The sequence below is a fragment of the Ogataea angusta genome (assembly GCF_019207475.1).
Source record: "Ogataea angusta isolate 61-244 chromosome Unknown 61-244_NODE_4_length_877678_cov_91.023368, whole genome shotgun sequence".
Classification (NCBI taxonomy): domain Eukaryota; kingdom Fungi; phylum Ascomycota; class Pichiomycetes; order Pichiales; family Pichiaceae; genus Ogataea; species Ogataea angusta.
In genome coordinates, this window is record NW_025065218.1 from 231,852 (window position 1) to 254,624 (window position 22,773).

A 22,773-nucleotide genomic window follows, 5' to 3' on the forward strand; every position below is an offset into this window, starting at 1 on the left:
GGTCACGTTTGTAAGATTTTGGTGAGAATGATAGACATAAAAATGATGCCTAATTAGATAACAGTCAAAAAACAGATAAACCCAATAGGGAAAATAATAATTACGGGCATGGTGTCTCATTTGATTTTGAAGCATATGGTGGCCATTGTATCCACCACCGCCGCGCATTACACCTCAGTGTTCAGCGCAGACGGGCATTCGTGTCCTTCTGATATCCCGTTATCGTGCACAAATTCCTCGCAAATTCCAGATACTTGTTGTTTTGAATATCCCGGGGGAGTTTTGCTGCAAACACAGTTCTGGGACTACGATTACCCCACCGGACCAGACGATATGTTCACATTGCACGGTTTGTGGCCTGACAACTGTGACGGCACATACAATCAGTTCTGCGACAGCTCGCTGCAGATCTCCAATGCCGAGGAAGTGCTGACCTCGTTTGGCGAGGAACAGCTATTGAAAAGGATGCACGAGGTCTGGAAAGACTACCAGGGCGATGACAACAATCTATGGGTCCACGAATTCAATAAACACGGCACCTGTTTGAGCACTATCAAACCCTCTTGCTACCAGAACTTCGAGACCAACAGAGAAGTGGTTGATTATTTCCGAAAGTCAGTCGAGCTATTTGAAGGTCTACCCACCTACAGATGGCTTGAAGCTGCTGGAATTACGCCTTCGGACTCCCAGACCTACTCAAAACAGCAGATTGATGAGGCCCTCAAGTCCAGGTTCGGCAAGGAGGTCTACTTCAAGTGTGACAGGAACCACGCCCTGAATGAAATCTGGTATTTCCATCACTTACGTGGCTCCATTCCGCACGGCAACTACGTTCCAATCGACGCCCTTATCTCCTCAAACTGTCCGTCTTTCGGAATCAAGTTCCCTTTGAAGAAGGCCTCGTCTACGTCGACCGGCACCGCCACAAAAACCCAGACCTCAGCCACAAGCACGGCCACACCTACTGGCAATGGAGGCTACCTCAAGCTCGAGAACCAGGCTGGTTGTCTCATTAGCAACGGCAAATGGTTTGTCTCGGGTACATGCGCCACTTATAAGCTGTCCGAGGCAAGTTTTGGTGGCTATCAGCTCACTTCGTCGAAGGGAGACTGCGGTATTGATACCGACGGTTATTTTGCCTGTGGTAGCGGAGTCACTGCTGCCCAATTCGACTACAACTCGTCCTCGGGCCACGTCACCTATGGAGGCCAATCAGGATGGTCTGCCGATAGAGTGCCTTCACGGAACGCGCAAGTCCCTATTGTGCCTGGCTATGGTCTAGATGTCAACTTTAGCTTGATCTTCGAGACGAAATAAAAAAATTATCCAATAGATTTTATACATAGTAAGCAAAATAGATAACCTTGATTTATTGTTTTGCAAATTTGACATGTCTTCGCTACGTCCGGTGTCTCCAGAGCCGATCTCCGGGGACGAAATCCCGATAGGGATTCCTGCTACCCCATCATCCAACAGACTCAGTCTCAAGGTCGTGCGAACTTTAGCCGTCCTCCAAAAATACTCTACCATTCCAATGGGCCTCTTTACAGCGATCCATTTATCAGGCGTCGTTCTCGCTCCACCTATTGCTGGAATTGATATTGCCGAGCAGGTGATATCCATGGGCCGTGAACTATATCAAGCGGGTTCTTCAGAGACTCTTCTGCTTGCGTCAGCTTGCGTTCATGTCTTGAGTGGCATAGCTCTGCAATTTGCCAAAAAATGGGACAACTATGTCAAGTACGGGGGATTGCGAAAGAAAACCTCACCGGCAATATCGTCCGCGAAAGAAGCAGAGATCGATAAGAGCAGCGGGCTCGGAGGCCTCACATATTTATTGGGTCTCGGGCCTAGACCTTCGTTGAGCTTCAGAATGCTCGGACTGACACCTCTGCGGTTTTCTGGCTATATATTACTTCCATTGCTCACGTTGCACGTTTTGCACCAACGAATTGGGCCCCTGGCAGTGGAGGGAGACTCGTCCATGGTGGACTTGTCCTACATCGCTTGGGCTGTCGCACAAAGCCCATTTATCAGAGCTACTGGCCTTATAGCTTTGGTGGGAGTAACATCCTACCATATTCTCGCTGGAGCACTGCATTATCTGCGGTGGTTTAGCCGAAGAGCTCGCAAGAATGCGTACAGCATCATATTTTTCAACACGACCCTGGCGGCCCTCAGTGTGCTAAGCATTTCCAAGATCGATCCACCTTCGGGCTCCACTACCCGGAAATTCGCTGCTTATGTGAGCCATTTTGGCATCTAATTGATAACTATTTACACGATTAACTGGAGCAAGCGTCGCAGGTCTCTGGATCTCCAACCTTGCAAGAAAGAACATTATCTTGGTCATAAATGTTGTAACCTTCGGCTACTTCATTCCCATTTGACTTGCGTCTTTTTGTCACGTCCGTAGACTCAGAAATACTCCTTTTGAACCCAGAGGGCGTGACTGTGAACTTGATAGCAGATGCAGCAGCTTGGGTTCGCAAATAATATATGCCGGTTTTCAGTCCTTTCTTCCATGCATAGAAGTGCATGCTTGTAAGCTTGGACATAGTTGGATTCCGCATGAACAAGTTCATGCTCTGGGACTGGTCAATAAACGGAGCACGGTCTGCAGCCATATCTATTAGTGCTCGTTGCTGAATTTCCCAGACCGTTTTATAAATCTCCTTGATCTCGGCAGGAATGCTCTCGATGTCTTGGATGGATCCTTCCAGTCGAAGGATTTCGTTTTTCATTTCTGGGCCCCACAGCCCCAGCTCCACGAGATCGTCGACCAGGTACCTGTTCACAACCTGGAACTCTCCCGATAACACCCTTCTTGAATACATGTTTGAGGTGATCGGCTCAAAACATTCTGTAAATCCGAAGATCTGCGACGTCGAAGCGGTAGGCATTAGCGCAACCAATAGAGAATTTCTGACACCAGTTCGATGTATCTTAGCTTTCAGACCTTTCCAGTCCCACAAATCACTTGGTTTAGCATTCCAGAAATCGTACTGCAAGACCCCTTTGGAGATTGGAGAGCCAGCATAGGAATCGTACGGCCCATGAATCTCGGCTAGCTCTGCTGAGGTTTCTAAGGCTGCATGGTAAATTGTTTCAAATATGAGAGTGTTCAATTTCCTGCTCTCTGGAGAACCAAATGGCATTCGCAGCTTGAAAAACACATCAGCCAGGCCCTGCACACCAATAGCAATTGGTCTGTGTCTTTTGTTTGAAACCTTAGCTTCTGGCAAAGGATAAGACCCCACATCAATCACAGTATCCAAATTTCGAGCCAAGGTTTTACAAACATCGTGAAGCAGTTGAAAATTGAACTTTCGCTCTCCCTTGTTATCTTGGACAAAAGAAGGAAGAGCCAAAGAACCCAAATTGCAAACTGCCGTCTCTTCACTGGAGGAATATTCAACGATTTCACAACAGAGATTGGAGGACTTAATGGTACCCAGGTTTTGCTGGTTAGACTTTTTATTGCAGGCGTCCTTGTATAGCAGGAAAGGATTCCCCGTCTCTGTTTGAGCGACCAATATTGCATGCCACAATTTCTGGGCTCTCACTTTGCGGATATAACGACCCTCACTTTCATACCTGTTATAAAGCTTGACGAAATCATCTCCATAAGTGTCGCTGAGCCCAGGTGACTGATCCTCAGAGAAAAGACACCACTCTTGGTCCTTCTCCACTTTCTCCATGAATAGGTCTGGTATCCACAAAGCATAAAAGAGATCTCTTGCGCGAGTTTCTTCCTTTCCATGATTTTTCCTCAAATCCAAAAACTCAAACACGTCTGCATGCCACGGCTCCAAATACATGCAGAACGCGCCGGGTCTTTTATTGCCCCCTTGGTCCACATACTTTGCTGTGCTATTGAAGACTTGGACCATAGGGACAAGCCCATTAGATGTACCATTGGTTCCAGAAATGTAAGAGCCGGCAGCACGAATGTTGGAAACGTGTATTCCAATTCCACCGGCTGCTTTCGAAATGAGGGCAGACCTGTGAATCGTTCTAAAAATGCCATTTATAGAGTCCCCATACATTGCGAGGAGAAAGCAGGAGGACAGATTAGGAGTTTCTGTACCGGCGTTGAACAGAGTAGGTGAAGCATGGATGAAGTATTTTTGAGACATAAGTCTGTATGTTTCAAGAACTCGTTCTATGTTGCCTTTGTGTATTCCCACAGCGACTCTCATAAACAAATATTGAGGAGTTTCGCACGGCCTCCCATCCATCTTGAGCAAATAGGATCTTTCCATAGTTTTGAAGCCAAAGTAGTCCAGCTCCAAGTCTCTATCAAATTCGATGGCATTATTCAGTACATCAGCGTGTTTGTTCACAACATCATAGACATCTGCAGCAATGAGAGATTTGAAACTGCGGTACTGCGAGGGACGATACTTTCTCATTCGGTTGACATTTTCTGAAAAACTACCACATACTTGCTTTTGCAAATGACGAACTAGTACTCTTGCTGCCAGGTAGGAATGATCATAGTGGACCGTGGTCAGAGAAGCACCCACTTCTGCTGTCAGTTCGAGCAGCTCTTGAATAGTGAGGCTTTCAGGAAGACCACTGACGACCTTATCGAGAATCACATCAATGCTGACAAACTCCGTATTTAGTCCCTGTGTAAGGGACAGCAGATGATTTCGCAATATATCTCTGCTGAAAACAGACTCCTTCCCACTCCTTGAGTCTTTAACGATGGTTTTTGTGTCTGCTGTCATAACGTTCGTCCCATGTGCAGGTAAATACAATGCCCTTTGCCCTTTAACTGTTTTCTAACGGAAAAAATATGCACCTAATATGATTTCTTGTTTAAGCATATACGTGTGGAAGAAAAGAAAACTACATCCGTACACCATATCAGATTAGGTACGAGCTATGCAATAAGTGAGTATCCACTTGGCGTTGGTGAGGAGATAGCGACACGCAGAGGTCCACTCCTCATTGGAACTGCGCGCAGAAGGTCTGATGGGATACCCAGCAACCTTGTCTTCCGTCATTTTGTACGGCAAGTCATTTGACTCGTCTAGCTGTTTAAGCTTGCGTCCAATTTGTGAGACTATGTCAACCAGGGCAACCATTCCTGCATCCAGCTGGTTGTGGGTGAAAATCTTCCCTATGGAGAACTCTCCATTGCTAAACAAGTCCAGTGTTTGCTTGGATATTGTTCCGTTTCGATCTTTTCTGTATTTTTCGATCCGCGACGTCGACCCCATAGGAATAATACGGTATCCGTCCAGCTGGAAATCCAGAATGCGCACAACAGTGGCCAACAAAAGCGCAAGTTGACCCAGAGCCGCGTTAATCTCGTGCCACGATACCTTGACGTTATCGAGGTTTCCGAGTCGGAGGCCATTTATGGTGCCAAACTGATCGTCATGCGAAATCATGAAGACGTCGTTGAATACGTTGGTTTTGCGCAAAGAGTCTAATCGGTTTAGATTGTATTCGTACGACGCTTTGATGCGTTCTCGCTCGTTCACAAATTCAATCAGCTCAAGATCGTACACGTTCTTTTGTAGACAGAATTCCTTTTCCTGGTTGTCTAAATGCTCTAATTCTTGCTCGACTTCTACCAATTCCTGTGTTAATTGCTCCTGTTCCTTCTCTGCCTTTTCCAACTCTCCAAGAAGCTTTGTCTCCTCCTCTTTTAGGACTGCAAGCTCGTTCAACGAGTCCTGTGCCTTTTTTCTATTTGGGCCGCTCTGTGCTGTTAGTTTCTTGAGAAATTGCACGTATGTGTCTTTTTCCTTTGTCATTTGCTCAAACTGCTGCTTCAGCTCGTCAATTAGTGTGGATGCACAGTCTGTACAGACCGGATAGTCAATCTCATATTTGGAGGAGAGAATGCTGAAGATATTGTCTAAGGACGCCACTCGCTCGCTGACCGATACTTTATCCATCGAGGGCTGTTTTTTGTCTTCCAAAATCACAAATGACCCATCGTCAATGTGCAACGCGTCGGATCCCTTGCTGGAAACGAGTGGCTTGGTGCCGCTGGTTTTCGAAGCCTCTTCAAACAACGTGACCCGTTCTGGAGGAAGAACAGGATACTCATCCAAATCCTTTGGATGGTCCTCGTTAGGCCGTTGGCCATAGCTGAGTGTGAGTAGATGCTTCTGGGCATTGCTCAAGCCCTGCAGAGACTCGTCAATGACCAACGGGAGCTTGCACCGTTGACATGTATATTGAGCCATAATAAATAAAAAAAATAGTAGCACAGCCGTTTCTATGCTCGACTGATAATCGGTAGCACACTCATTAGCAGTCTATATACTCACCTCTATCTCTCCTCCAACGAGAAGACTACATCCTTGTGGGCCTTAGGATCGTATGGTTCAATTAGAAATTTGGAGAACAGCTTCAAGTTATGAACCCCACGGATCTCATTACCCAGCAGAGGCATTTTGACTAAATGGTAGTCCTCATAAAGCTCGTCCATCTGGTCAAGATACTTGCGTTGCATCTTCCATCTAGACTCACAACGCTTGCATTGGTCGTCATCTGCAAAGAGCAGCTGGTTCACCACTATCGAGTTGACATCCATATGGTATTTGGTCAAGTCTTGGATGAGCCTTTCGGTCTCATATAAAGACAAGAACTCCGAAATACACACACAAACAAATGTCGTGAGGTCAGGATCCTGGAACTGCTTGTTCACCTCGGTAACCTGCGTCTTGATCTCGGCTAGCTTGTTGAACATTTCGGTCTTTTGGTCTCCGCCCATCATGTTGAGCAGCGGTCCTAATCTGCCACTGATTTCGTTGAATTTACCCAGTAATTTTTCCAATGTGGATGGCAATTGAAGGAATCTCAGTGTGTGTCCAGTAGGAGCAGTGTCAAAAACAATAGTGTCGTATTTGATCACCGACGAATCTTCGTTTTTCTGGTTCTTAATATGCTTCAGGACCTCCATGAATGAAAATGCCTCGTCGATACCTGGAATCGAGCCTGTGACTTCGCTCATCATGCCATTCAGTGGATCGTTCTGGTCCATACCAGAACCGTTGTTGGCAATGAATTCCTCCAATGAGGAGGATGGGTCGATCTCCATGCACGACAGATTCGAGATACCGTCCACAATCCTGGCATCTTTGCCGAATTTCTGATCGAACGCGTCAGACAGATTGTGGGCAGGATCGGTCGAGATAAGCAAGTAGTTCTTGGCTGGGTTATGGAGGGCAAGCTGGATGGCAATGGACGAGGACGTTGTCGTTTTTCCGACACCTCCCTTTCCACCAACAAATATCCATTTCAGACTTTCGTGAGTCACTATATCTTTAAGGCTTGGTTCGACTTCAAAATCAGACATGGATGGAAATTCAAAGAATAAATAAAAATTACAGTATTTTTCAGCTTTAATTTAATTTACTAGCTCAAGGGTATTTATTATGCATATATTACTTGTTCATGAAAAATCGTTTCGTTTGCCTGATGACTTCGCTCACTTCCCCGCCACGCTCAATGCGTTTTTGGATCCAGCCAGACAGCTTCTTCTGGATATGTGGTCGTTCGTACCGGGCGTCTATCAAGTAAATCACGGAGTAATCTCTGATATTTCTGATAGCACGCCCGACACTTTGGTTGACCGCCTTCATGCATATATTTTCGTAGAAATCGCGCGCATTTGCCATTGCGTCTTCGTGAGAGCCTCCCATTTCGATCGTTTTCGACTCCACGTATTTTCTCTTGGCTATTAGATCACCGCTCATTAAATTAGGAAAAGGAAGGCCCACCATAGCTACTGCACGCGCAAGCTCGTCGGAAAAATTAATTCCCTCCGACATCTTTCCGCCCACAACTGCAAACAGGACAGCTCCGCTGCGCTCAAGTATGCGCTGGGAATAGTTTTGCAAAACATTATCCACCGCGTTCTCTCTTGATTCTGTATAAATAGTTTTCACCTGGTTGATTCGGTGGTAATGCCCGCTATTTTTCCACAACTCTATTAGCTGGTCCAAATACTTGTAGCTGGGAAAAAACACAACCATTCCATCAGGCACGGCTGCAACCATATCCAAAATGGTATCGCCAAGTGCCCTAATCATTTTTTTATCGTTTCTCTTATCAAACGAGAACTCAAACTCCACTCCCTGGCGGCTCTTTACCGGATAGACATCCAAATTTGAGGCTGGAATAATATGGTCGCAGCTAAAATGCTTGATCTTTGCGGCATCAATGTAAGGGACGAGGAACTTGGTAAAGTCGGAAATTGGTTCCATCGTTCCACCAGCAAGTATCACACACTTGCACTCTTCAACAACATCCCTAAAGGCTTCGCTGGGATCCAAAAGAAGATACTTCATGGCAATGCCATTAGTGGAATCTCTTTCGTAGAACAGTTTTCCACTCTTCGAGGGATTGGAGAGACACTCTAGAAAGGATCTAATCTTGAAAAGTATTGGTGTTCCAGCTTTGTGGTTTTCGTCAATCTTTTCCATGTAGCTCTCTATTTTATATGCAATTTTGGACTTGGTCAGATACGTCTCCAAAGAGTGAAAATTGAGCAGATCGCCGGTGGTGTCGTCAAAGATGGAAGTCACATTGATTTCTGTTCCTGCTGATATCTTGTCGCTATCCTTCATCAGATATCTGGCCAAAATAGTAATCATTTTACTGAGCTTAGCGAGATTGATTCTGTTACCTGCATTCAGCCGGGAAGCAAACTTTGTGGTATAGCTCTTGAGCGCCTTTCGAACTTTTAACAGCTCGTTGAGGGAAATAGTGGCAGAGTTCAGCGAAGAAATTGTATCCAGCAAGTTATGGGCTTCGTCTATCACGACAATACAATTCTTTAAATCCAGTCCCAGAACCTGTCTGTTAGATTTTTGAAGCAGCAGCTGATACGGCATAGACACAATCTCGGCAATTTCCAGGCCACGACGCAAACTGTAATACGGACAAACTCTGTAGTGAGAGCCTATCTCGTGCAACTCCTCAATATCTCGGATTTCAGAGAACGTGAGGTCGCGAAACTGCGTGGTCAGATCGTCGGTTTCCGGCCTTGGCATATAGCTGCACCCCTTCTCTCCGTCTTTCTTCCTTTGCAGCTCGAGACACGCTTCATTGATCTGCTGGACGTCTTTTAGGGAGCTCACTTTTTCATTGATGCAAAGTTGTTTTCTGGATCCTAATGCCAGATACTTTGTTTTCTCCTCGACACTCTCCAAAGAGGATGGAAAGTGGGTGAGTCTCAATTGCTGTCCAAACTGACTCAACTGAGAATGCGTCCGGGAAGAGAAGAATATCTTGCTGTCACATTGATTGATCTTTGTCGCCTTGTCCTTTGCATCTGACCTGCCTTCTACCTGAGCCAGGAGCTGCTTAATTTCGTTAGCTATTTTTGTGTTTCTATCCTCTAAAGTCTCGTCCTCAAAATAATCCTCGGGAACAATATCTTCGTCTTTGATCACCTTTCTCTGCTTGCGGGTATGCGTTTTCTCTTTGATTTTGTTTTCAATCGCTTTGCCCTGGGTCTTGGCGAGCTCGTCGAGATGTCGTTCGTATTCGCGAGCCTCAGCAACCATCCGTCCAACGATCTTTTCACGGTACGCCTGGCGAACCCATTCAGGCTCGTCATCGTCATCGTCGTCAATAATGGCATTCTGTCGCTGTTTTAGCTCGCGTAACCACGTCATTGTCGAACAGATGATGGACAGCGTCTTGCCGGTTCCCGTGGGACTCTCGAATATGCCAACCTTATAGTTCCCCGTAAGAGTGTCGTAGATCGCCTCCATGAGCTTCACCTGGACATCATAAGGTGTATACGGGTGATTAAATCGTCGCTCATGGATCACCACCTCCACCATGCACGCGAAAAAATCAAAGAAATTTTTTTCCTATCTAATCCACACTCATATCTCCAGTCGAGATGTCAGACCCATCCCCATCCTCCGAGTCATTTTGCTTTCCGCTCTCTGCACTAGTTTTCTCGTCTTCCTGCTCGCGCTCGTTTTTGGTCCGTTTGACATGTCTGCCCTCTTCTGGCTCAGAAACTAACCGTTTTGGAGATGCCTCCGTAGTCGCGTCTTGTGCTGCCAAAGCGCGCATTTCATCGACCCAGCCGATTCGACTCATCTGTATAGAACTCGAATCCTCAGGTGGCCTTTCGCCCCTCAAGTCCGTAGTGTTCCTCGAACCGTACTCGGCTAGATGCTGATTGATCTCCTCGATGGATGTTTGCACAAATATGCTACGCTCCAAAGCGCGCAAATATTTCAGTGCGCTCACCTCGTTCTCGTGTGTTTCGGTCGACCCGTTACCGGATTGATAGTAGTTGTTGTCTGCTTCAATGACGGTCTCTTTATTGGTCACTGTGTTACGAATTGTTGTTTTGAACTCATGAAGACGCGTCTTCAGGCCTCGCGTTGGCTCGAATCCAGGTGTTTTGAGAAGTAATGTCTCTGTGAGATGGTAGATCGTGAAAGGCGGAGAATTAGGAAAGTCTGTCTCTAGTCTAAACTTCAAGCGAGCAACAAACTTCTCAATCGGTTCACCAACAGAGTCGAAGGGATTGCGCGCCACATAGGAGATATCTGCATGGTATATCTCGACTACCACGGCTTTTATAAGAGCTCCAATCAGGGGGACCACTTCTGGCCAGGGTACACTGTGATTTTCAGGCTTGTAGTCTTGATCTTGTAGGATATGCTGCAGGGCATTTTGAAGCGGTTCTATTGGTCAGCAGTTTTATCGGCAACACGTACCTGGTGCTAGATGCAGGGGCTCCATTGAAATAAATTAATCGGTTTTTTTTTTCATATTTATGTTCAGAAGAGCAATCAGGACTATATCTGCCATGCCAAAAATACAAAAGTCTGAACAGGAATGGCGCGCAATCCTTGACCCTGAGCAGTTTGCCGTGCTGCGCCAAAAGGGAACAGAAAGACCATATGTGGGCAAGTACACAGACTTCAAGGGCAAAGGCATCTACACTTGCGCAGGCTGCGATGCGCCACTGTACGAATCAAGCACAAAATTCGACAGCCATTGTGGATGGCCAGCTTTTTACCAGGCTCTTCCAGGCGCGCTTATAACGGAGGAGGACAATTCCCATGGTATGCAAAGGATCGAGATCATGTGCGCTTCGTGCGGTGGCCACCTAGGACACATATTTAAAGGAGAAGGCTACAACACTCCCACGGATGAGAGACACTGTGTCAATTCCATCAGTTTGAAATTCAGCCCTAAGGACGATAATAAATAAGGTCATGATATTCATACTAAATAAGGTCTTATCATAGCTTGGAATCAGGCCTATCATTAGTTCGGCGAAAAAAATCACACTTACGACAACGCGTCAAAGGATTGTAGCTGGATTTTGTATCCATCTGGATCTGTCAACAGAGCAGTCTCCTTCAGATCCGGGTTCTCGCCAAACTTTGTGATCCACTTGGCGTTGTCACCAATTCTGTCAATGACAGGCTTGACATTTTTGTACGACACAGCAATATGATCAAAGCCAACAACTTTGTCTGTGTCCTTGTCAAAGACATAGTAGCCGGCAAACGAGTCGTCGGACTCGGTTCCGTAGTTGTGAGTGAGTTCAATAATGGACTGTCTGGCAGCTTGTGGCTTGGGTTGCTCCTTGTTCTCAACATACGAGTCGTCCTCGAAGCCAAGGAAGTACAACGTGAACTGAGCCTCTGGGAAGTCTCTGGTGCTAAAAAGCTTCATTCCCAGCAAGTCGCGGTAGAATTTGAGAGAAACCTTAGGGTCCTTGACTCTGATCATAGAATGGTTCATTCTGTAGGCAACAGGGTTGATGGTGGTAGGCTCGTCCAAAGAGTTCTCAATTAGCTCAACCCAGTATCCATCGGGGTCCAGAATAAAAGCAATGTTCTTTTGTCTTCCATCCTCGAGCCTCTTCTTGAAGTTCACACCCTTAGCAAGGAAATCTTCCTGGGCCTTGGCAATATTGTTGACCGAAACACACAAATGGCCGAACCCTTTGTAAGGCTCCGAGTTTCCGTCGTAAACCTTGGCATTGGAGTTTTTGAGCTCACGCAGCTCGACCACTCCGTCTCTCTGGGCCAGTGGTTTGCCGGCATGTGGGTGGCCATTGCTATCGAACGCAACAAAAACCGAAGTGTACTTTGCTGTCTCCAATTGCTTGATTGCCTTCATGGCAAACGTGCTGGTGTACCAGCCAACAGACTTGGCCAGGTTTGAAACGTGCAAACAGGTGTGGTTTGTGAACATGGTAGATGAGATGACAAAATGTCGGAGTAAATTTTTCCTTTAAATTCGATTTTTAGTAATCATGTCTTTTCAAACACCCGTCAACCAGTTCATGGTTGCGGACAATGCCGAAACAGCAGGTTGTCAAGAGGCAGTGAGGACTATCTGTGGGCTTATAGAGAGCAACCAAGTCACGCTTCTAGAGTTCATTCGTGGTCTAGGTACACACCTCACAGATGACTCGAACTCCATTAGAACCAGAGCAATCACCCTTCTGAGCTCTGTTCTGGGCAATGTGAACAGAAAAAAGATGTACGCCAAAGACGTCCAGGTGCTGGTGGACTTTTATTTGTCAAAACTCGACGACGAGCCTTGCTTGAGAGAAGTGCTCAAGGGTCTGAGCTCGCTTGTTCTGATGAGCCAATTTGATCCTAGCTTAATTCCTCACGTGCTAAACTTCCTGGTGGAAAAATACTCCCCTTTGGGCAAGCTGGCTAGCGTTAGGTACTACGGATTTGAGGTTTTGGACTCTGTGCTATCTGTTCATTTGGAACCAGCAAAACAGTACAATGATGAAATCATAAAAACCTATCTTCACGTTTCCAAGAATGAAAAGGACCCCAAAAATCTGCTTCTGTCGTTCAAGCTGTCAGCACTAATAGCCCAGAACTTTGACATCAGCAAATATTCCGAGGATATGTTTGATGCGGTGTTCTGTTATTTCCCTATCTCATTCAGGGCCCCAGCGAACGACCCATACAAAATCACAGGAGACCAGCTAAAACAGACTCTCCGCGACTGTTTGAGTGCCAGCAATTTGTACGCTAAAGACGCCTTCCCCAATCTTCTCGAGAAATTATCGGCTACCTCTCCAACAGTCAAACTCGACGTCCTCACAACGCTCAACCAATGTGTCGAGAAATACTCCACAGCAACGGTGGAAGAATACTGGATCACATTGTGGAACTCGCTCAAATACGAAATTTTGCATAACGAGCTTGCATCTGTTGAGACATTGACACAGTTGTTTACGTACTATGAGAATTCTGAAAATGAGGACGAACGGATCATCCCTGCTGTCTTGAAGATCTTCCAGTCGTTAAGTGACAAACTGAAAAATGTGAATGAGGATCTCAACATCAAGGATTATCTTTATGTGATAATGGACGAGCTGGCCAAGAATATCAAGAATCACGACGATAAGAGATCAAAGCAGTCTACCGTAATTTTAGCTGCTATATGCGCGGCTAACATCAATGTCTACAATCTGATAATTCCCCGCGTAATGCCCCTTTTACTGGCGTCGGATGACTTAACTGTCAAAACCCAAAGACAAATACTGACAAACGTCTCTTTCATGATTGACAGTTATTACATTCTATTCAATGAGAAAGAAGAATCCATTCACCCAAACAATCCAATGTATGAATTCAAGGATGACCTGTTGATGCTGTTTAACAAAGCTTTACTGTCTACATCCAAGGTCGAAGTGTCACTCAGATGTTTAGCTGTGAGGCTTGTGGCCAAGGTCGTCTCACTGAATTACTTTCTGGCCGATCAGGAAGCTCAGCTGATTACTCAACTAGTAACAGATGTTCTCCTAGAAGATGACAACGGCGTGACAGAAAAGCAGATCTTGCAGTGTTTCAAGTCGTTATCTTCAAGCTACCCCTCTGCTGTGCTTGAGATAACTGTTCCAAGGCTGTTTTCTTTTCTTCCAGACAACGACACAGATCTAGATCAATTAAACACCAAGTCCCGTGTGCTCGACATCCTTGTCTCCATTTCAGAGTCCAAGCTGGTGATTGACTCTGTTATGTTGCGACTAGTTGGAAAGATCGAAATTCTAATAGAGTCTGCGTCTCAAAGCTATGTCCGGTCAGTGTTCTTGACCCTGTCGAAAACCGCAGATAAATTGGATGCAAAGGATTCTACCAACGACAACATGAAACGCCTAGTGCCACGGCTGTTTTATGTCGTTCTGGATAACGACAAAACCATTCACGACGAGGTGGTTCTAGAGTATACAGGGCGTGTTGCTAAAAAGATAGTGCTGCAAACAGATACCTCTCAGCATAAAGAGATTTTGCGGGAATCGATCGGTTTGTTCATTAACGGCAAACCCACATCTCTTGTGGCCAAGCCGTTATCGAAACAGTTGGATATCATCAACGAGAACCAGCTGCCTTTCATTATTTTCACAAAGATTATCTCAGCAGTCGATAAAAGTGTGAAATTTCCCATTGAAAGCTCATCTTTTCTCAACCTTTTGTTCAAAGCCAGCCAGTCGACAGTACAATTCTCGAGATTATCGGTGGTGCAGTGCATCTCGTTGGTTGTCAATAAATGGATTGACGACTCCGAATACCTGGTAGCAATTTTGGAAGACTTCAAAAAAGCTTTGAACGACTCCTCCATCCCCGTCAAGGAACGAGCCAACACTTTGGAAGTGCTCATTTGGATTGGAAAAGCATTGATTATGAAACAACACACATGTGCTCAAGACTACGAAGAGTACCTTCTCTCCTTGTTTGACAGTGAAGAGCTTCACGTGTTCACGCCAAAAATTCTCGAAATATTGGTTGCAGATGTGGAATGCTACCAGCAGTTCAAGAAACCTGGCCCTTTCAAAAGACCGGTTGTTTTTAATGTGAATGTGCGCTTATTGTACAAACAGAAGCTGTTCAATACAGTGCTGCCCTTGTTGGTCTCCAAGTTTGAGTCCTCAAAGAACCAGACATATCTATTGGCATTATCACTCATGCTTAAATATGTCGACAAGTCAATCATTGTTCCGCATGTTGCAACGCTACTGCCGCTTGTTTTGAGGTCGCTGGGCACCGAGTCCAATGTCATTGTCACTTCATCGTTATCTATCCTGACAATAGCTGTTAACGAATCGGACGAGTTGGTTTCCCGCCACTTATCGACTGTCATACCAAATCTTCTGGAAATTGTCAACACGCATAAGAACGAAGCGGTGAAGCGTAACGCACTGGAATGCCTGCTTTCACTGACAAAGTTTGATTTACATCTATTAGTGCCTTATAAACAGGACATCATCACGCGACTTGCCAAAGTCCTGGATGACCCTAAGCGATCAATTCGCCGGCTGGCCTGTGACTGCAGACAGGCATACTTTGAGCTGGGAGTACCACGTCAATGATCACAGACCCTCGAATTTCCTGATTCCATGCTCCTGCGTGTGTGCTTTTTGCTTCTTGGTCTCTTTTTTCAACGGTTTCTTTCGCTTTTTTGGTGGCTCCTCGTCAGAATCTTCCAGCTGGGCAAGAAGCTTCTCTTTGATTTCGATCAAAGGCACGGCGGGCTGGTCATCGTCAGAATCAGAGTTCTCTGAAGCAGATTCAGGGTCAGAGTCAGTTCCTTCTTCAAACGACGCAGACGAAACGTCCGGCTCGTTGCCAGACTCTTCATCATCGCCAAAGCCTGTCCATTCCTCCTCCTCCTCCTCTGAGCTGACATCTCCACTTGTGGCGGACACAGAATCGTTCTCATCCTCTTCGTCGCCGCTAGACTCGGCGTCCCCAGCTTCCTTCCATATAGTTAATCTATCCATCCCGGCACTTATCATTCTGTACTCATGGTCCAGGTCCAAGAACGACACCTCGTCAGTCTCGCTGTGCACTCTCTTTTCGACAACCTTTCCCGATCTGGTGTTAACTTTCGAGACGGTTCCATCAAAAGAACCTGCCCAAAAATGATCACCCTCGCTATCCAGCGCAGAAATCAGAGACTCCACAGGCTCCTTGCTGATGCGAACTCTGGATATTTGGTCCGCAAAATCGTTCATTTCAGGCCTCCAAACAGTCACCACACCCTCTCCCATTCCACAGAGCATAGTATTGGGGTTCGTAGGATCTAACCAGGAAGAACATAGCAGCTCGTCTTCTTGGTCCTCACTTTGGTGCAAAGGTCGTTCTTTTCTGATATCTATATGTGATAGAGTCGTGGACCCAGTGGTAACAAACTGATAATCGGATTTTGGAACGTAGTGGTTTATAGAATTGACTGCATCCTCGTGAACTTTTTTTATCTGGTACGTTTGCTTCAGGGTGTTGGAGTCAAGACAGAGAACGTCACCATCCTCCGTTCCCACTATCAAGAAGTTTTTGTTGGGAACAGTTAAGATTTTGGTGATATTGGAAGCAAGGACGTCTGATTTTGCAACCACCACGCCTGTTTCTGCTTTGGCTTTTTTTATTTGCTTGTCGAGACCAGCGGAGTACACATACTCCCCCTTTGGATCAAAAATAATGGATCTGCAACTACCCTGGTGACGTTTTGTGCGCCATCCAATAGTGACACAGTCAGAACCTTGGAGTTCCTTGGCTTTGACATCGATCTGGGCACACTCGTTATCGGTGGAGTGAAATATATGGCTTTCCAATTTTTCAACGTCATACTTTAGCAACTTGACCTGTCCAGTGCCCGAGCCAACAACAAGAGCGTTCTCGCTTGGATGTGCACTAAAACTAAAAAGAGGATCAGTGCCAAAGTTGAGATCTACCAAGGGAACTGGAACTGGTTTTACCATGGCCTATGCTATATGGAATATTATTTTTTTAGATCTAATTTGGCTGTGCTCGTAGACCCTATTAGCTTATAAAAAATATGGATCAAAACATATAAAGCAGAGAACCATGTGGACTCGGAAGAACCCACAAAGGCCATGGAGCGTACTCACAGAATAACACACTTCTTTTTTCTCTCTCTTTTCTCTTTAGTCTCCAGAGCGGCTCTGGTGGCGGTTTCGAAAACTTCTCTCACACCTTGATTCAGCTTGGCGGAACACTCAAGGTATGTCAAGGCCTTGATCTTCTCTGCAACGGCTTGTCCCTCACTGGTGGAGACAGGCGCCTGGTTCAACTGTGCCAATCTCTCGATTGTTCTTGGATCGTTTCTCAAATCGATCTTGCATCCAACAAGAATCATTGGAACATCTTGGCAGAAATGCAGAACCTCGCTAATCCACTTCTCCTGGACGTTGTCCAAAGTGTCTGGAGAATCAACGGAGAAACATATCAGAATGACGTTGGAATCTGGGTAGGAGAGTGGTCTGAGACGATCGTAGTCTTCTTGGCCGGCGGTATCCCAAAGAGCCAGTTCAACTCTTCTGCCATCAACCTCGACGTCCGCAACGTAGTTCTCAAACACCGTTGGGACGTAAACTTCTGGAAAAGCACCTTTAGAAAAAACAATCAACAAACATGTTTTACCGCAGGCACCGTCACCGACGATCACCAACTTTTTCCTGATCTCTGCTAATCCGGCCATCTTGTGCGCGTTAGTATATGAATTCTCTTGCGGGCAAGTGTATTATGAACACAAAAGGGAAAGACTCTTTTTGGTGGCTGTTGATTTTTGTTTGTATTTCCAACTTTCCATATGACGCTGTCATTTTATAACACGGCAGGGCTTGTTATGAAATGGGTGGTGCACGTTAGAAATTCTCAGCTAAAACCGTCTTTGGATCTATCCGTTCAGGAGATACGCTGCTTGATCTAGTCCGCAGCTATGCGCGTCTTGATCTCTGGGCCGCTAGGTTTTGTACAACACCCGGAAAAAACACAGATCTGCTGAAATCAACCCCTGTCACAATCTCGGTTTTCGCGACATACGACTCCGCCACCATTGAGCAATACTTTTGTCTTCTCATACTCTTCACACCAGGGTGTGTTTGTAGATCTCCCACTCGCTGCTACTCACCTTTTACTCACAATTAAAGCAAACAAAGTCTGAAAATGGTTTGCGCGAGATCTTTTTTTACATAGGAGGGCGTGTGCCAAAAACTCCAACCCCGTGCAACTCCGTGCAAGGATGTTGGTAGCACCTATTTAACCTCGTTCAGAAACTGCTGGTACTTTGACGTCTGGTGGATTCCGCATTCTGTTTTGGCCTTTCCCTTCCATCTTCCAGCACGCTCGTCTTCTCCGTCGGCAACTGGCTCTGTCGAGTGCCAATCTCCAATTGACTTGTACCCGAGATCCAGCAGCTCGTTATACGGCACATTATGTTCCTTGATGTAGTTTTCAACCATCTTGAAATCCCAGCTAGCGAGAGGGCTGATCTTGATCACATTCAGATTGGTATCGATCTCGATAATGGGTAATTGCGAGCGTGCCCCTCCTTGCGATCTTCTCCTACCGGTGAACACGGCCTTGATCTTCAACTCTTTATAGGCTCTCTGGAGAGGTTCCACTTTTGCTAAAAAATCGTACTTGAGTTCGTCCTTGGACCAAAGCTCGTCGCCGTATTTCTGCTGGAACTCCTCAGCGGTATCACAGTCCTTGGGTTTATAAATATGGAGCTTGAATCTTGGGTATTTGGCTCTGACCTTTGTTATAAGATCGTGGGTTTGGGGAAAGTGGTACAGAGTATCAATAAATACCAGATCCACAGGGTCCAAGTCTAACTTGTCCAACATGTCAAGGATACAAAGCCCTGTCAAACCAAAGGCTGTAGTCTGGAATAGATTGGGGAACGACACAAGGGACCATTGCAAAACTTCCTGTGGTGTGAGCTTTGCAAGCATCTTATTCAGATGCTGCAACTGAAAGTCCGTGATAACGATGTCTTCTGTCATTAACAATAGTACTGCCGAGCTTAATTTTCCAATCGATATAGATATTTTTTTTTGATTTATAATATTCTTTTTGTCATATCATGTGATGCGACGCGTCGATCGACATATTTTCTTGAACAATTGATTTGATTTAGCTAATGACCACCGAACTTTCGAATCCAAACAGAGAGTCGCCATTGGCGGCTGTAGAAACAGAGCTTGCTTCAATAATTGAAACGCTAATACATCTTGGTGTTCAGGTGCACGATTTCCAAGGCACAGAAGAAGCCAAAACAGGGCTTTCGAACAATATCAACAAGCTCATAAGTCATCTGCAGTCGATTTCGTCGAAAAAAGATCTGCAGGACATTGCCATCCCATTGGAGATTGTCAATTACATTGAGGACGGACGCAATCCTGACATATACACGCGGGAGTTCGTTGATGTTGTGCGAAAGATCAACCAATATCTATACGGAAAATCGATTGCCTTCCAGCAGTTTCGAGACATATTGAGCGCCAAAATCAAATCCGAGTTCCCTGATCTCGAACAGGAGGTGGAGAGCATCAGGTCTAAGACCAGTCTATAGGACGTCTGTTTGACAGATACGTGTTGGTGTAAAGATGTATGATTAGGTATATGTCGGAAAAATTTTCGACTTACTAGTGGTATTTCTGGTCAAGCATGTTGACAAGAGCATTGAGATTGATAGTGCGGACTAGGAGTCTGCCCAGAAAACAACTCCGTTGGTACAGTGATTTGCCTCCCGATGTTGCGGAAGAACTTGGAATGACTGTCGGTGAAATAGGGATTGATGATGACGGATTTCTACTCAAGGATAGCTTCTATACTGAAAAAACGTTCCAAAACTCAAAGTTCTATCAGCACATGCAGAAGGTCCGCGCCGAGCAGGAACGTCTGATTGACCTGAAATTGAGATTTCTTGCGCAACAGAACGAAGTCGACGTCAAGGAGCTACGTAAACAGCTAAAGCAGAGAGTTGATGCACAGGTCGGTCAGGCTCATAAAACTCACCAAGCAATAAATGACAACATTGCATCTTTTGAGAGAGAAATGAGCTTGCCCTTCAAAGTGGACCTTGTTGGTGATTTGCTCAAAATCTTGAAGTTCGAGTCCGATGATCTGGAGAGCTCCCCCGTGTATCAATATTTGGTGAAAACCGATGCTTCCTTGGCACAAGAGCTCCGCTCTCTGCTATTGCATGATATTTCTGCAGAGCAGAAAACGCAGCTGGAACTCAAGCTAAGTCAGAGAGTTTGGTCAGAGAGCAAGAGACGACAATTGCAAGAGCTAATTAAGAAAAGATACGTCGAGTTTGTGAACTACAAACAAAAAAAGGATACCGAGCCTATCTCGATCAACGAAATATATGACCTCATGGATAAGTACCCTTCCTTTGAGCAAAGCGATCTCTACGAGATCCTGCGTGAAATTGATCCTAGATTTGGAACACTTTATGCAGAGGTTCGGACTCTTGCGGAAGGAGAGGAGCGAAAATTGCGTCACATACAACTGAACAGACTACTTGCTGACGAGAGTACTGGAATCTGGAAAGTCTTGAATGACTTGGACAGCCGTGAATTTAAAGCCGTTAAAAGTGTCTTGGAGGACGAACGTGCAAAATTTGAGCCGTTGGGTGCAGAGAGTCTGGTTTCATATGCGCGTATTGCTGAGAAAGATGAGAATTTGGAGATTTTTGATTCCATTGACGAATCTCTAAGTGTTTTCTTGCAAAAAGCTCGCGACAACGAGAACGACGAAAGAGTTGTTGCTCAAGTGCACGAACTACTGACCGCTGAGGGACCATTGAAGGAGTTTTTGGAAGACACTAAGAGCGAACAATACCAGAAGCTGCAGGCCAAGGTCAACAGAGCGAGGATTAAATACCAGAAGGAGGTGGTCTTGAACCCGCTAACCAAAGAAATCAAGAAACTAGCCAAAGAAGACCAGTCTAATCTGAGTCCCGAGGTGGCTCAGATCAATAAGTACTACGACCTCTTTATCCAAACGATGCATGAACTGGAACAGGAGCTGAAGAACGGAGAGTACGAGCCGATTTCCTCAAAAGTTCACCTTGAGGCACCAAACCTTCTTGACCATGAACCGACTCCCCAGCAGCTCGCTGAGGTTCAAAAAATAGACCGTTCAAGGAGATACGAGGCTGAAGATGACACCCTCCGTTTCTGTGCTCACATGATTATGCACGGAGGTAAAAGACAGAGGGCAAGAAGATACATCAATCAAGCTCTGTATCTCGTTTACCTTGAAACGAGGGAGAACCCTGTGGACATTTTGAAGCAGGTTCTAGATACTGTGGCTCCTTTGGTGGTGACACGCGTTGTGAAAACCGGATTTGCCAAAAACTACTCGATTCCTGCTCCCTTGACTCCTAGACAGCGGATGCGTACTGGCTTCAAATGGATTTTGGAGGCCAGTGATAGCCGTGCTTCGAACGACTTCCCTGTGCGTCTCGCCGAAGAGATATTGAACGTTTACAGAGGAAACTCGAAACTGCTTGAGAAGAAGACCTCTTTGCATAAACAAGCCATTTCCGTTAGATCTTACCTGAAGCTGTGATTGTATATAGAAACCAAGGGTGTGGATTTTTCGCCTCTGCACTGCCTAGAAATACATTTTTTCAATTTTTCACTTGTTTTTTTCCCTTGAAAAATCATGAGTGAGCCTCAAGAGGACAGGGATTACGATCGCTCGATCAAAGACGACGTTATTTATGAGATCCGTGAAACACCAGAATTCAACGAGACACGAGCCCTGATAGTCGCCAACCTTAGGCAGCCTTTTGATAACCAGGAGTTCCAGGACTTACTGAATGAACAAGCAGCGAAGACCAACTCGACAATAGAGCGCGCATGGCTCAATAACCGCAGAAGCCATTGCATCGTCATAGTATCGGACGTTGCTGGTGCAGTCTCGATTCAGAAGAACCTAAACGGCACCAAATTCCCAAAAGACGATACAAACCAAGAAGACGGAGTTACTAGACACCCCTTGTACATTGAATTTATTCCCGTCAAGGCTACAGAGCACTGGATTGACCAGGAAAATAAAGGACCTAAAGATGCTGTTTGGAAGGTCTCATACGTGAGACAGCCTTCCAAACAGCAGGAAGGCCAAGAGTTTCTCGTTGCCACTCATAAGATGCTCAACTACCCCAACAAAACTTTTGGATACAAATCTTCAACCAGACATAGAGGCAGGGGAGGTTACAGAGGTAGAGGAAGAGGTGGCTATAGCGGCTATAGAGACTACGACTACAGATACGCTCCATACAGAAGGGACTATGACTATCATGACTACCCACATAGATACACAGAAAGAGAAAGATCGCTGGAATGGGCTAATTAGAGAAAACTGGCTCTAGTCGGTATGATATTTATTAATGAATTTTCAGGCCTGCCAAAGGCTATAAATAATGCTACACAATCCATTCTGTTCCGTCTCCACCACGTACAGTCCGTAGAGGGCCAGCCAGGTACCTGCACTTAGCAGTCCCATCGCTACCTTGTGCCATATACCGTACACTCTCAGTGGAATGTAGTCGATAATACAGCTTTCGAATCCGGTTTTGCAATGCCAAAGAAGCAGCATCCCCATACCTGCATCAAGAAGTGGATACTCCACGCCGCCAACAAAAGGGGCTAGGATCAACGGAGCCATTCCCAGTGTCACGATTCTATCGTATGCCCAATGGTACGAGCCGTGGTATTCATTGGGAGCAGGTGGCACGTAAGCGTCGTTGACGGTTCCGACAATGTTTCCTGGTGGCTGAGGTCTCAGCTTGAGATCATCAAGCTTCACACGCGGGAGTCTTGGAAGTTTGAACGAGAGCGGGCGAGAAAATTGCGGGTTGAATCGAAGCACCATGATATATAAACTGGCACAAAAAAAAAAAAAAATCTAGCTAATTACAGTGCTAGGATTTGGAATACATGAAGACGGTCAGTCAGTGATT

The 22,773-nt window shown here is 45.7% G+C and overlaps 18 protein-coding genes across 18 annotated transcripts; 7 read left to right on the forward strand and 11 right to left on the reverse strand.

Moving 5' to 3' along the window:
• Positions 1 to 108: 108 nt before the first annotated feature.
• Positions 109 to 1,317, forward strand: KL928_002106 (uncharacterized protein; the record flags this gene model as incomplete). The annotated part of the gene is made up of 1 exon (XM_043202546.1): positions 109 to 1,317. One exon carries the CDS (start codon positions 109 to 111, stop codon positions 1,315 to 1,317), a length of 1,209 nt encoding a protein of 402 aa, XP_043060311.1.
• Positions 1,318 to 1,390: 73 nt separating this feature from the next.
• On the forward strand, positions 1,391 to 2,266 carry KL928_002107 (uncharacterized protein; the record flags this gene model as incomplete). Its single annotated transcript, XM_043202547.1, has 1 exon — positions 1,391 to 2,266. One exon carries the CDS (start codon positions 1,391 to 1,393, stop codon positions 2,264 to 2,266), a length of 876 nt encoding a protein of 291 aa, XP_043060312.1.
• A 19-nt stretch (positions 2,267 to 2,285) lies between these two features.
• KL928_002108 (uncharacterized protein) lies at positions 2,286 to 4,736 on the reverse strand (the record flags this gene model as incomplete). The annotated part of the gene is made up of 1 exon (XM_043202548.1): positions 2,286 to 4,736. The coding sequence occupies one exon, from the start codon at positions 4,734 to 4,736 to the stop codon at positions 2,286 to 2,288; it is 2,451 nt and encodes an 816-aa protein (XP_043060313.1).
• Positions 4,737 to 4,880: 144 nt separating this feature from the next.
• Positions 4,881 to 6,212, reverse strand: KL928_002109 (uncharacterized protein; the record flags this gene model as incomplete). Its single annotated transcript, XM_043202549.1, has 1 exon — positions 4,881 to 6,212. The coding sequence occupies one exon, from the start codon at positions 6,210 to 6,212 to the stop codon at positions 4,881 to 4,883; it is 1,332 nt and encodes a 443-aa protein (XP_043060314.1).
• Positions 6,213 to 6,298: 86 nt separating this feature from the next.
• KL928_002110 (uncharacterized protein) lies at positions 6,299 to 7,327 on the reverse strand (the record flags this gene model as incomplete). Its single annotated transcript, XM_043202551.1, has 1 exon — positions 6,299 to 7,327. The coding sequence occupies one exon, from the start codon at positions 7,325 to 7,327 to the stop codon at positions 6,299 to 6,301; it is 1,029 nt and encodes a 342-aa protein (XP_043060315.1).
• An 88-nt stretch (positions 7,328 to 7,415) lies between these two features.
• Positions 7,416 to 9,824, reverse strand: KL928_002111 (uncharacterized protein; the record flags this gene model as incomplete). The annotated part of the gene is made up of 1 exon (XM_043202552.1): positions 7,416 to 9,824. One exon carries the CDS (start codon positions 9,822 to 9,824, stop codon positions 7,416 to 7,418), a length of 2,409 nt encoding a protein of 802 aa, XP_043060316.1.
• A 34-nt stretch (positions 9,825 to 9,858) lies between these two features.
• On the reverse strand, positions 9,859 to 10,746 carry KL928_002112 (uncharacterized protein; the record flags this gene model as incomplete). The annotated part of the gene is made up of 2 exons (XM_043202553.1): positions 9,859 to 10,646; positions 10,722 to 10,746. 2 exons carry the CDS (start codon positions 10,744 to 10,746, stop codon positions 9,859 to 9,861), a joined length of 813 nt encoding a protein of 270 aa, XP_043060317.1.
• A 67-nt stretch (positions 10,747 to 10,813) lies between these two features.
• KL928_002113 (uncharacterized protein) lies at positions 10,814 to 11,221 on the forward strand (the record flags this gene model as incomplete). The annotated part of the gene is made up of 1 exon (XM_043202554.1): positions 10,814 to 11,221. One exon carries the CDS (start codon positions 10,814 to 10,816, stop codon positions 11,219 to 11,221), a length of 408 nt encoding a protein of 135 aa, XP_043060318.1.
• An 80-nt stretch (positions 11,222 to 11,301) lies between these two features.
• On the reverse strand, positions 11,302 to 12,216 carry KL928_002114 (uncharacterized protein; the record flags this gene model as incomplete). The annotated part of the gene is made up of 1 exon (XM_043202555.1): positions 11,302 to 12,216. One exon carries the CDS (start codon positions 12,214 to 12,216, stop codon positions 11,302 to 11,304), a length of 915 nt encoding a protein of 304 aa, XP_043060319.1.
• A 91-nt stretch (positions 12,217 to 12,307) lies between these two features.
• Positions 12,308 to 15,361, forward strand: KL928_002115 (uncharacterized protein; the record flags this gene model as incomplete). Its single annotated transcript, XM_043202556.1, has 1 exon — positions 12,308 to 15,361. The coding sequence occupies one exon, from the start codon at positions 12,308 to 12,310 to the stop codon at positions 15,359 to 15,361; it is 3,054 nt and encodes a 1,017-aa protein (XP_043060320.1).
• A 103-nt stretch (positions 15,362 to 15,464) lies between these two features.
• KL928_002116 (uncharacterized protein) lies at positions 15,465 to 16,054 on the reverse strand (the record flags this gene model as incomplete). The annotated part of the gene is made up of 2 exons (XM_043202557.1): positions 15,465 to 15,495; positions 15,594 to 16,054. 2 exons carry the CDS (start codon positions 16,052 to 16,054, stop codon positions 15,465 to 15,467), a joined length of 492 nt encoding a protein of 163 aa, XP_043060321.1.
• A 58-nt stretch (positions 16,055 to 16,112) lies between these two features.
• KL928_002117 (uncharacterized protein) lies at positions 16,113 to 16,750 on the reverse strand (the record flags this gene model as incomplete). Its single annotated transcript, XM_043202558.1, has 2 exons — positions 16,113 to 16,139; positions 16,205 to 16,750. 2 exons carry the CDS (start codon positions 16,748 to 16,750, stop codon positions 16,113 to 16,115), a joined length of 573 nt encoding a protein of 190 aa, XP_043060322.1.
• Positions 16,751 to 16,896: 146 nt separating this feature from the next.
• Positions 16,897 to 17,490, reverse strand: KL928_002118 (uncharacterized protein; the record flags this gene model as incomplete). Its single annotated transcript, XM_043202559.1, has 1 exon — positions 16,897 to 17,490. The coding sequence occupies one exon, from the start codon at positions 17,488 to 17,490 to the stop codon at positions 16,897 to 16,899; it is 594 nt and encodes a 197-aa protein (XP_043060323.1).
• A 556-nt stretch (positions 17,491 to 18,046) lies between these two features.
• KL928_002119 (uncharacterized protein) lies at positions 18,047 to 18,799 on the reverse strand (the record flags this gene model as incomplete). Its single annotated transcript, XM_043202560.1, has 1 exon — positions 18,047 to 18,799. One exon carries the CDS (start codon positions 18,797 to 18,799, stop codon positions 18,047 to 18,049), a length of 753 nt encoding a protein of 250 aa, XP_043060324.1.
• Positions 18,800 to 18,936: 137 nt separating this feature from the next.
• On the forward strand, positions 18,937 to 19,368 carry KL928_002120 (uncharacterized protein; the record flags this gene model as incomplete). Its single annotated transcript, XM_043202562.1, has 1 exon — positions 18,937 to 19,368. The coding sequence occupies one exon, from the start codon at positions 18,937 to 18,939 to the stop codon at positions 19,366 to 19,368; it is 432 nt and encodes a 143-aa protein (XP_043060325.1).
• A 95-nt stretch (positions 19,369 to 19,463) lies between these two features.
• KL928_002121 (uncharacterized protein) lies at positions 19,464 to 21,377 on the forward strand (the record flags this gene model as incomplete). Its single annotated transcript, XM_043202563.1, has 1 exon — positions 19,464 to 21,377. One exon carries the CDS (start codon positions 19,464 to 19,466, stop codon positions 21,375 to 21,377), a length of 1,914 nt encoding a protein of 637 aa, XP_043060326.1.
• Positions 21,378 to 21,473: 96 nt separating this feature from the next.
• Positions 21,474 to 22,166, forward strand: KL928_002122 (uncharacterized protein; the record flags this gene model as incomplete). Its single annotated transcript, XM_043202564.1, has 1 exon — positions 21,474 to 22,166. The coding sequence occupies one exon, from the start codon at positions 21,474 to 21,476 to the stop codon at positions 22,164 to 22,166; it is 693 nt and encodes a 230-aa protein (XP_043060327.1).
• Positions 22,167 to 22,208: 42 nt separating this feature from the next.
• Positions 22,209 to 22,685, reverse strand: KL928_002123 (uncharacterized protein; the record flags this gene model as incomplete). Its single annotated transcript, XM_043202565.1, has 1 exon — positions 22,209 to 22,685. One exon carries the CDS (start codon positions 22,683 to 22,685, stop codon positions 22,209 to 22,211), a length of 477 nt encoding a protein of 158 aa, XP_043060328.1.
• Between the last annotated feature and the right edge of the window lie 88 nt (positions 22,686 to 22,773).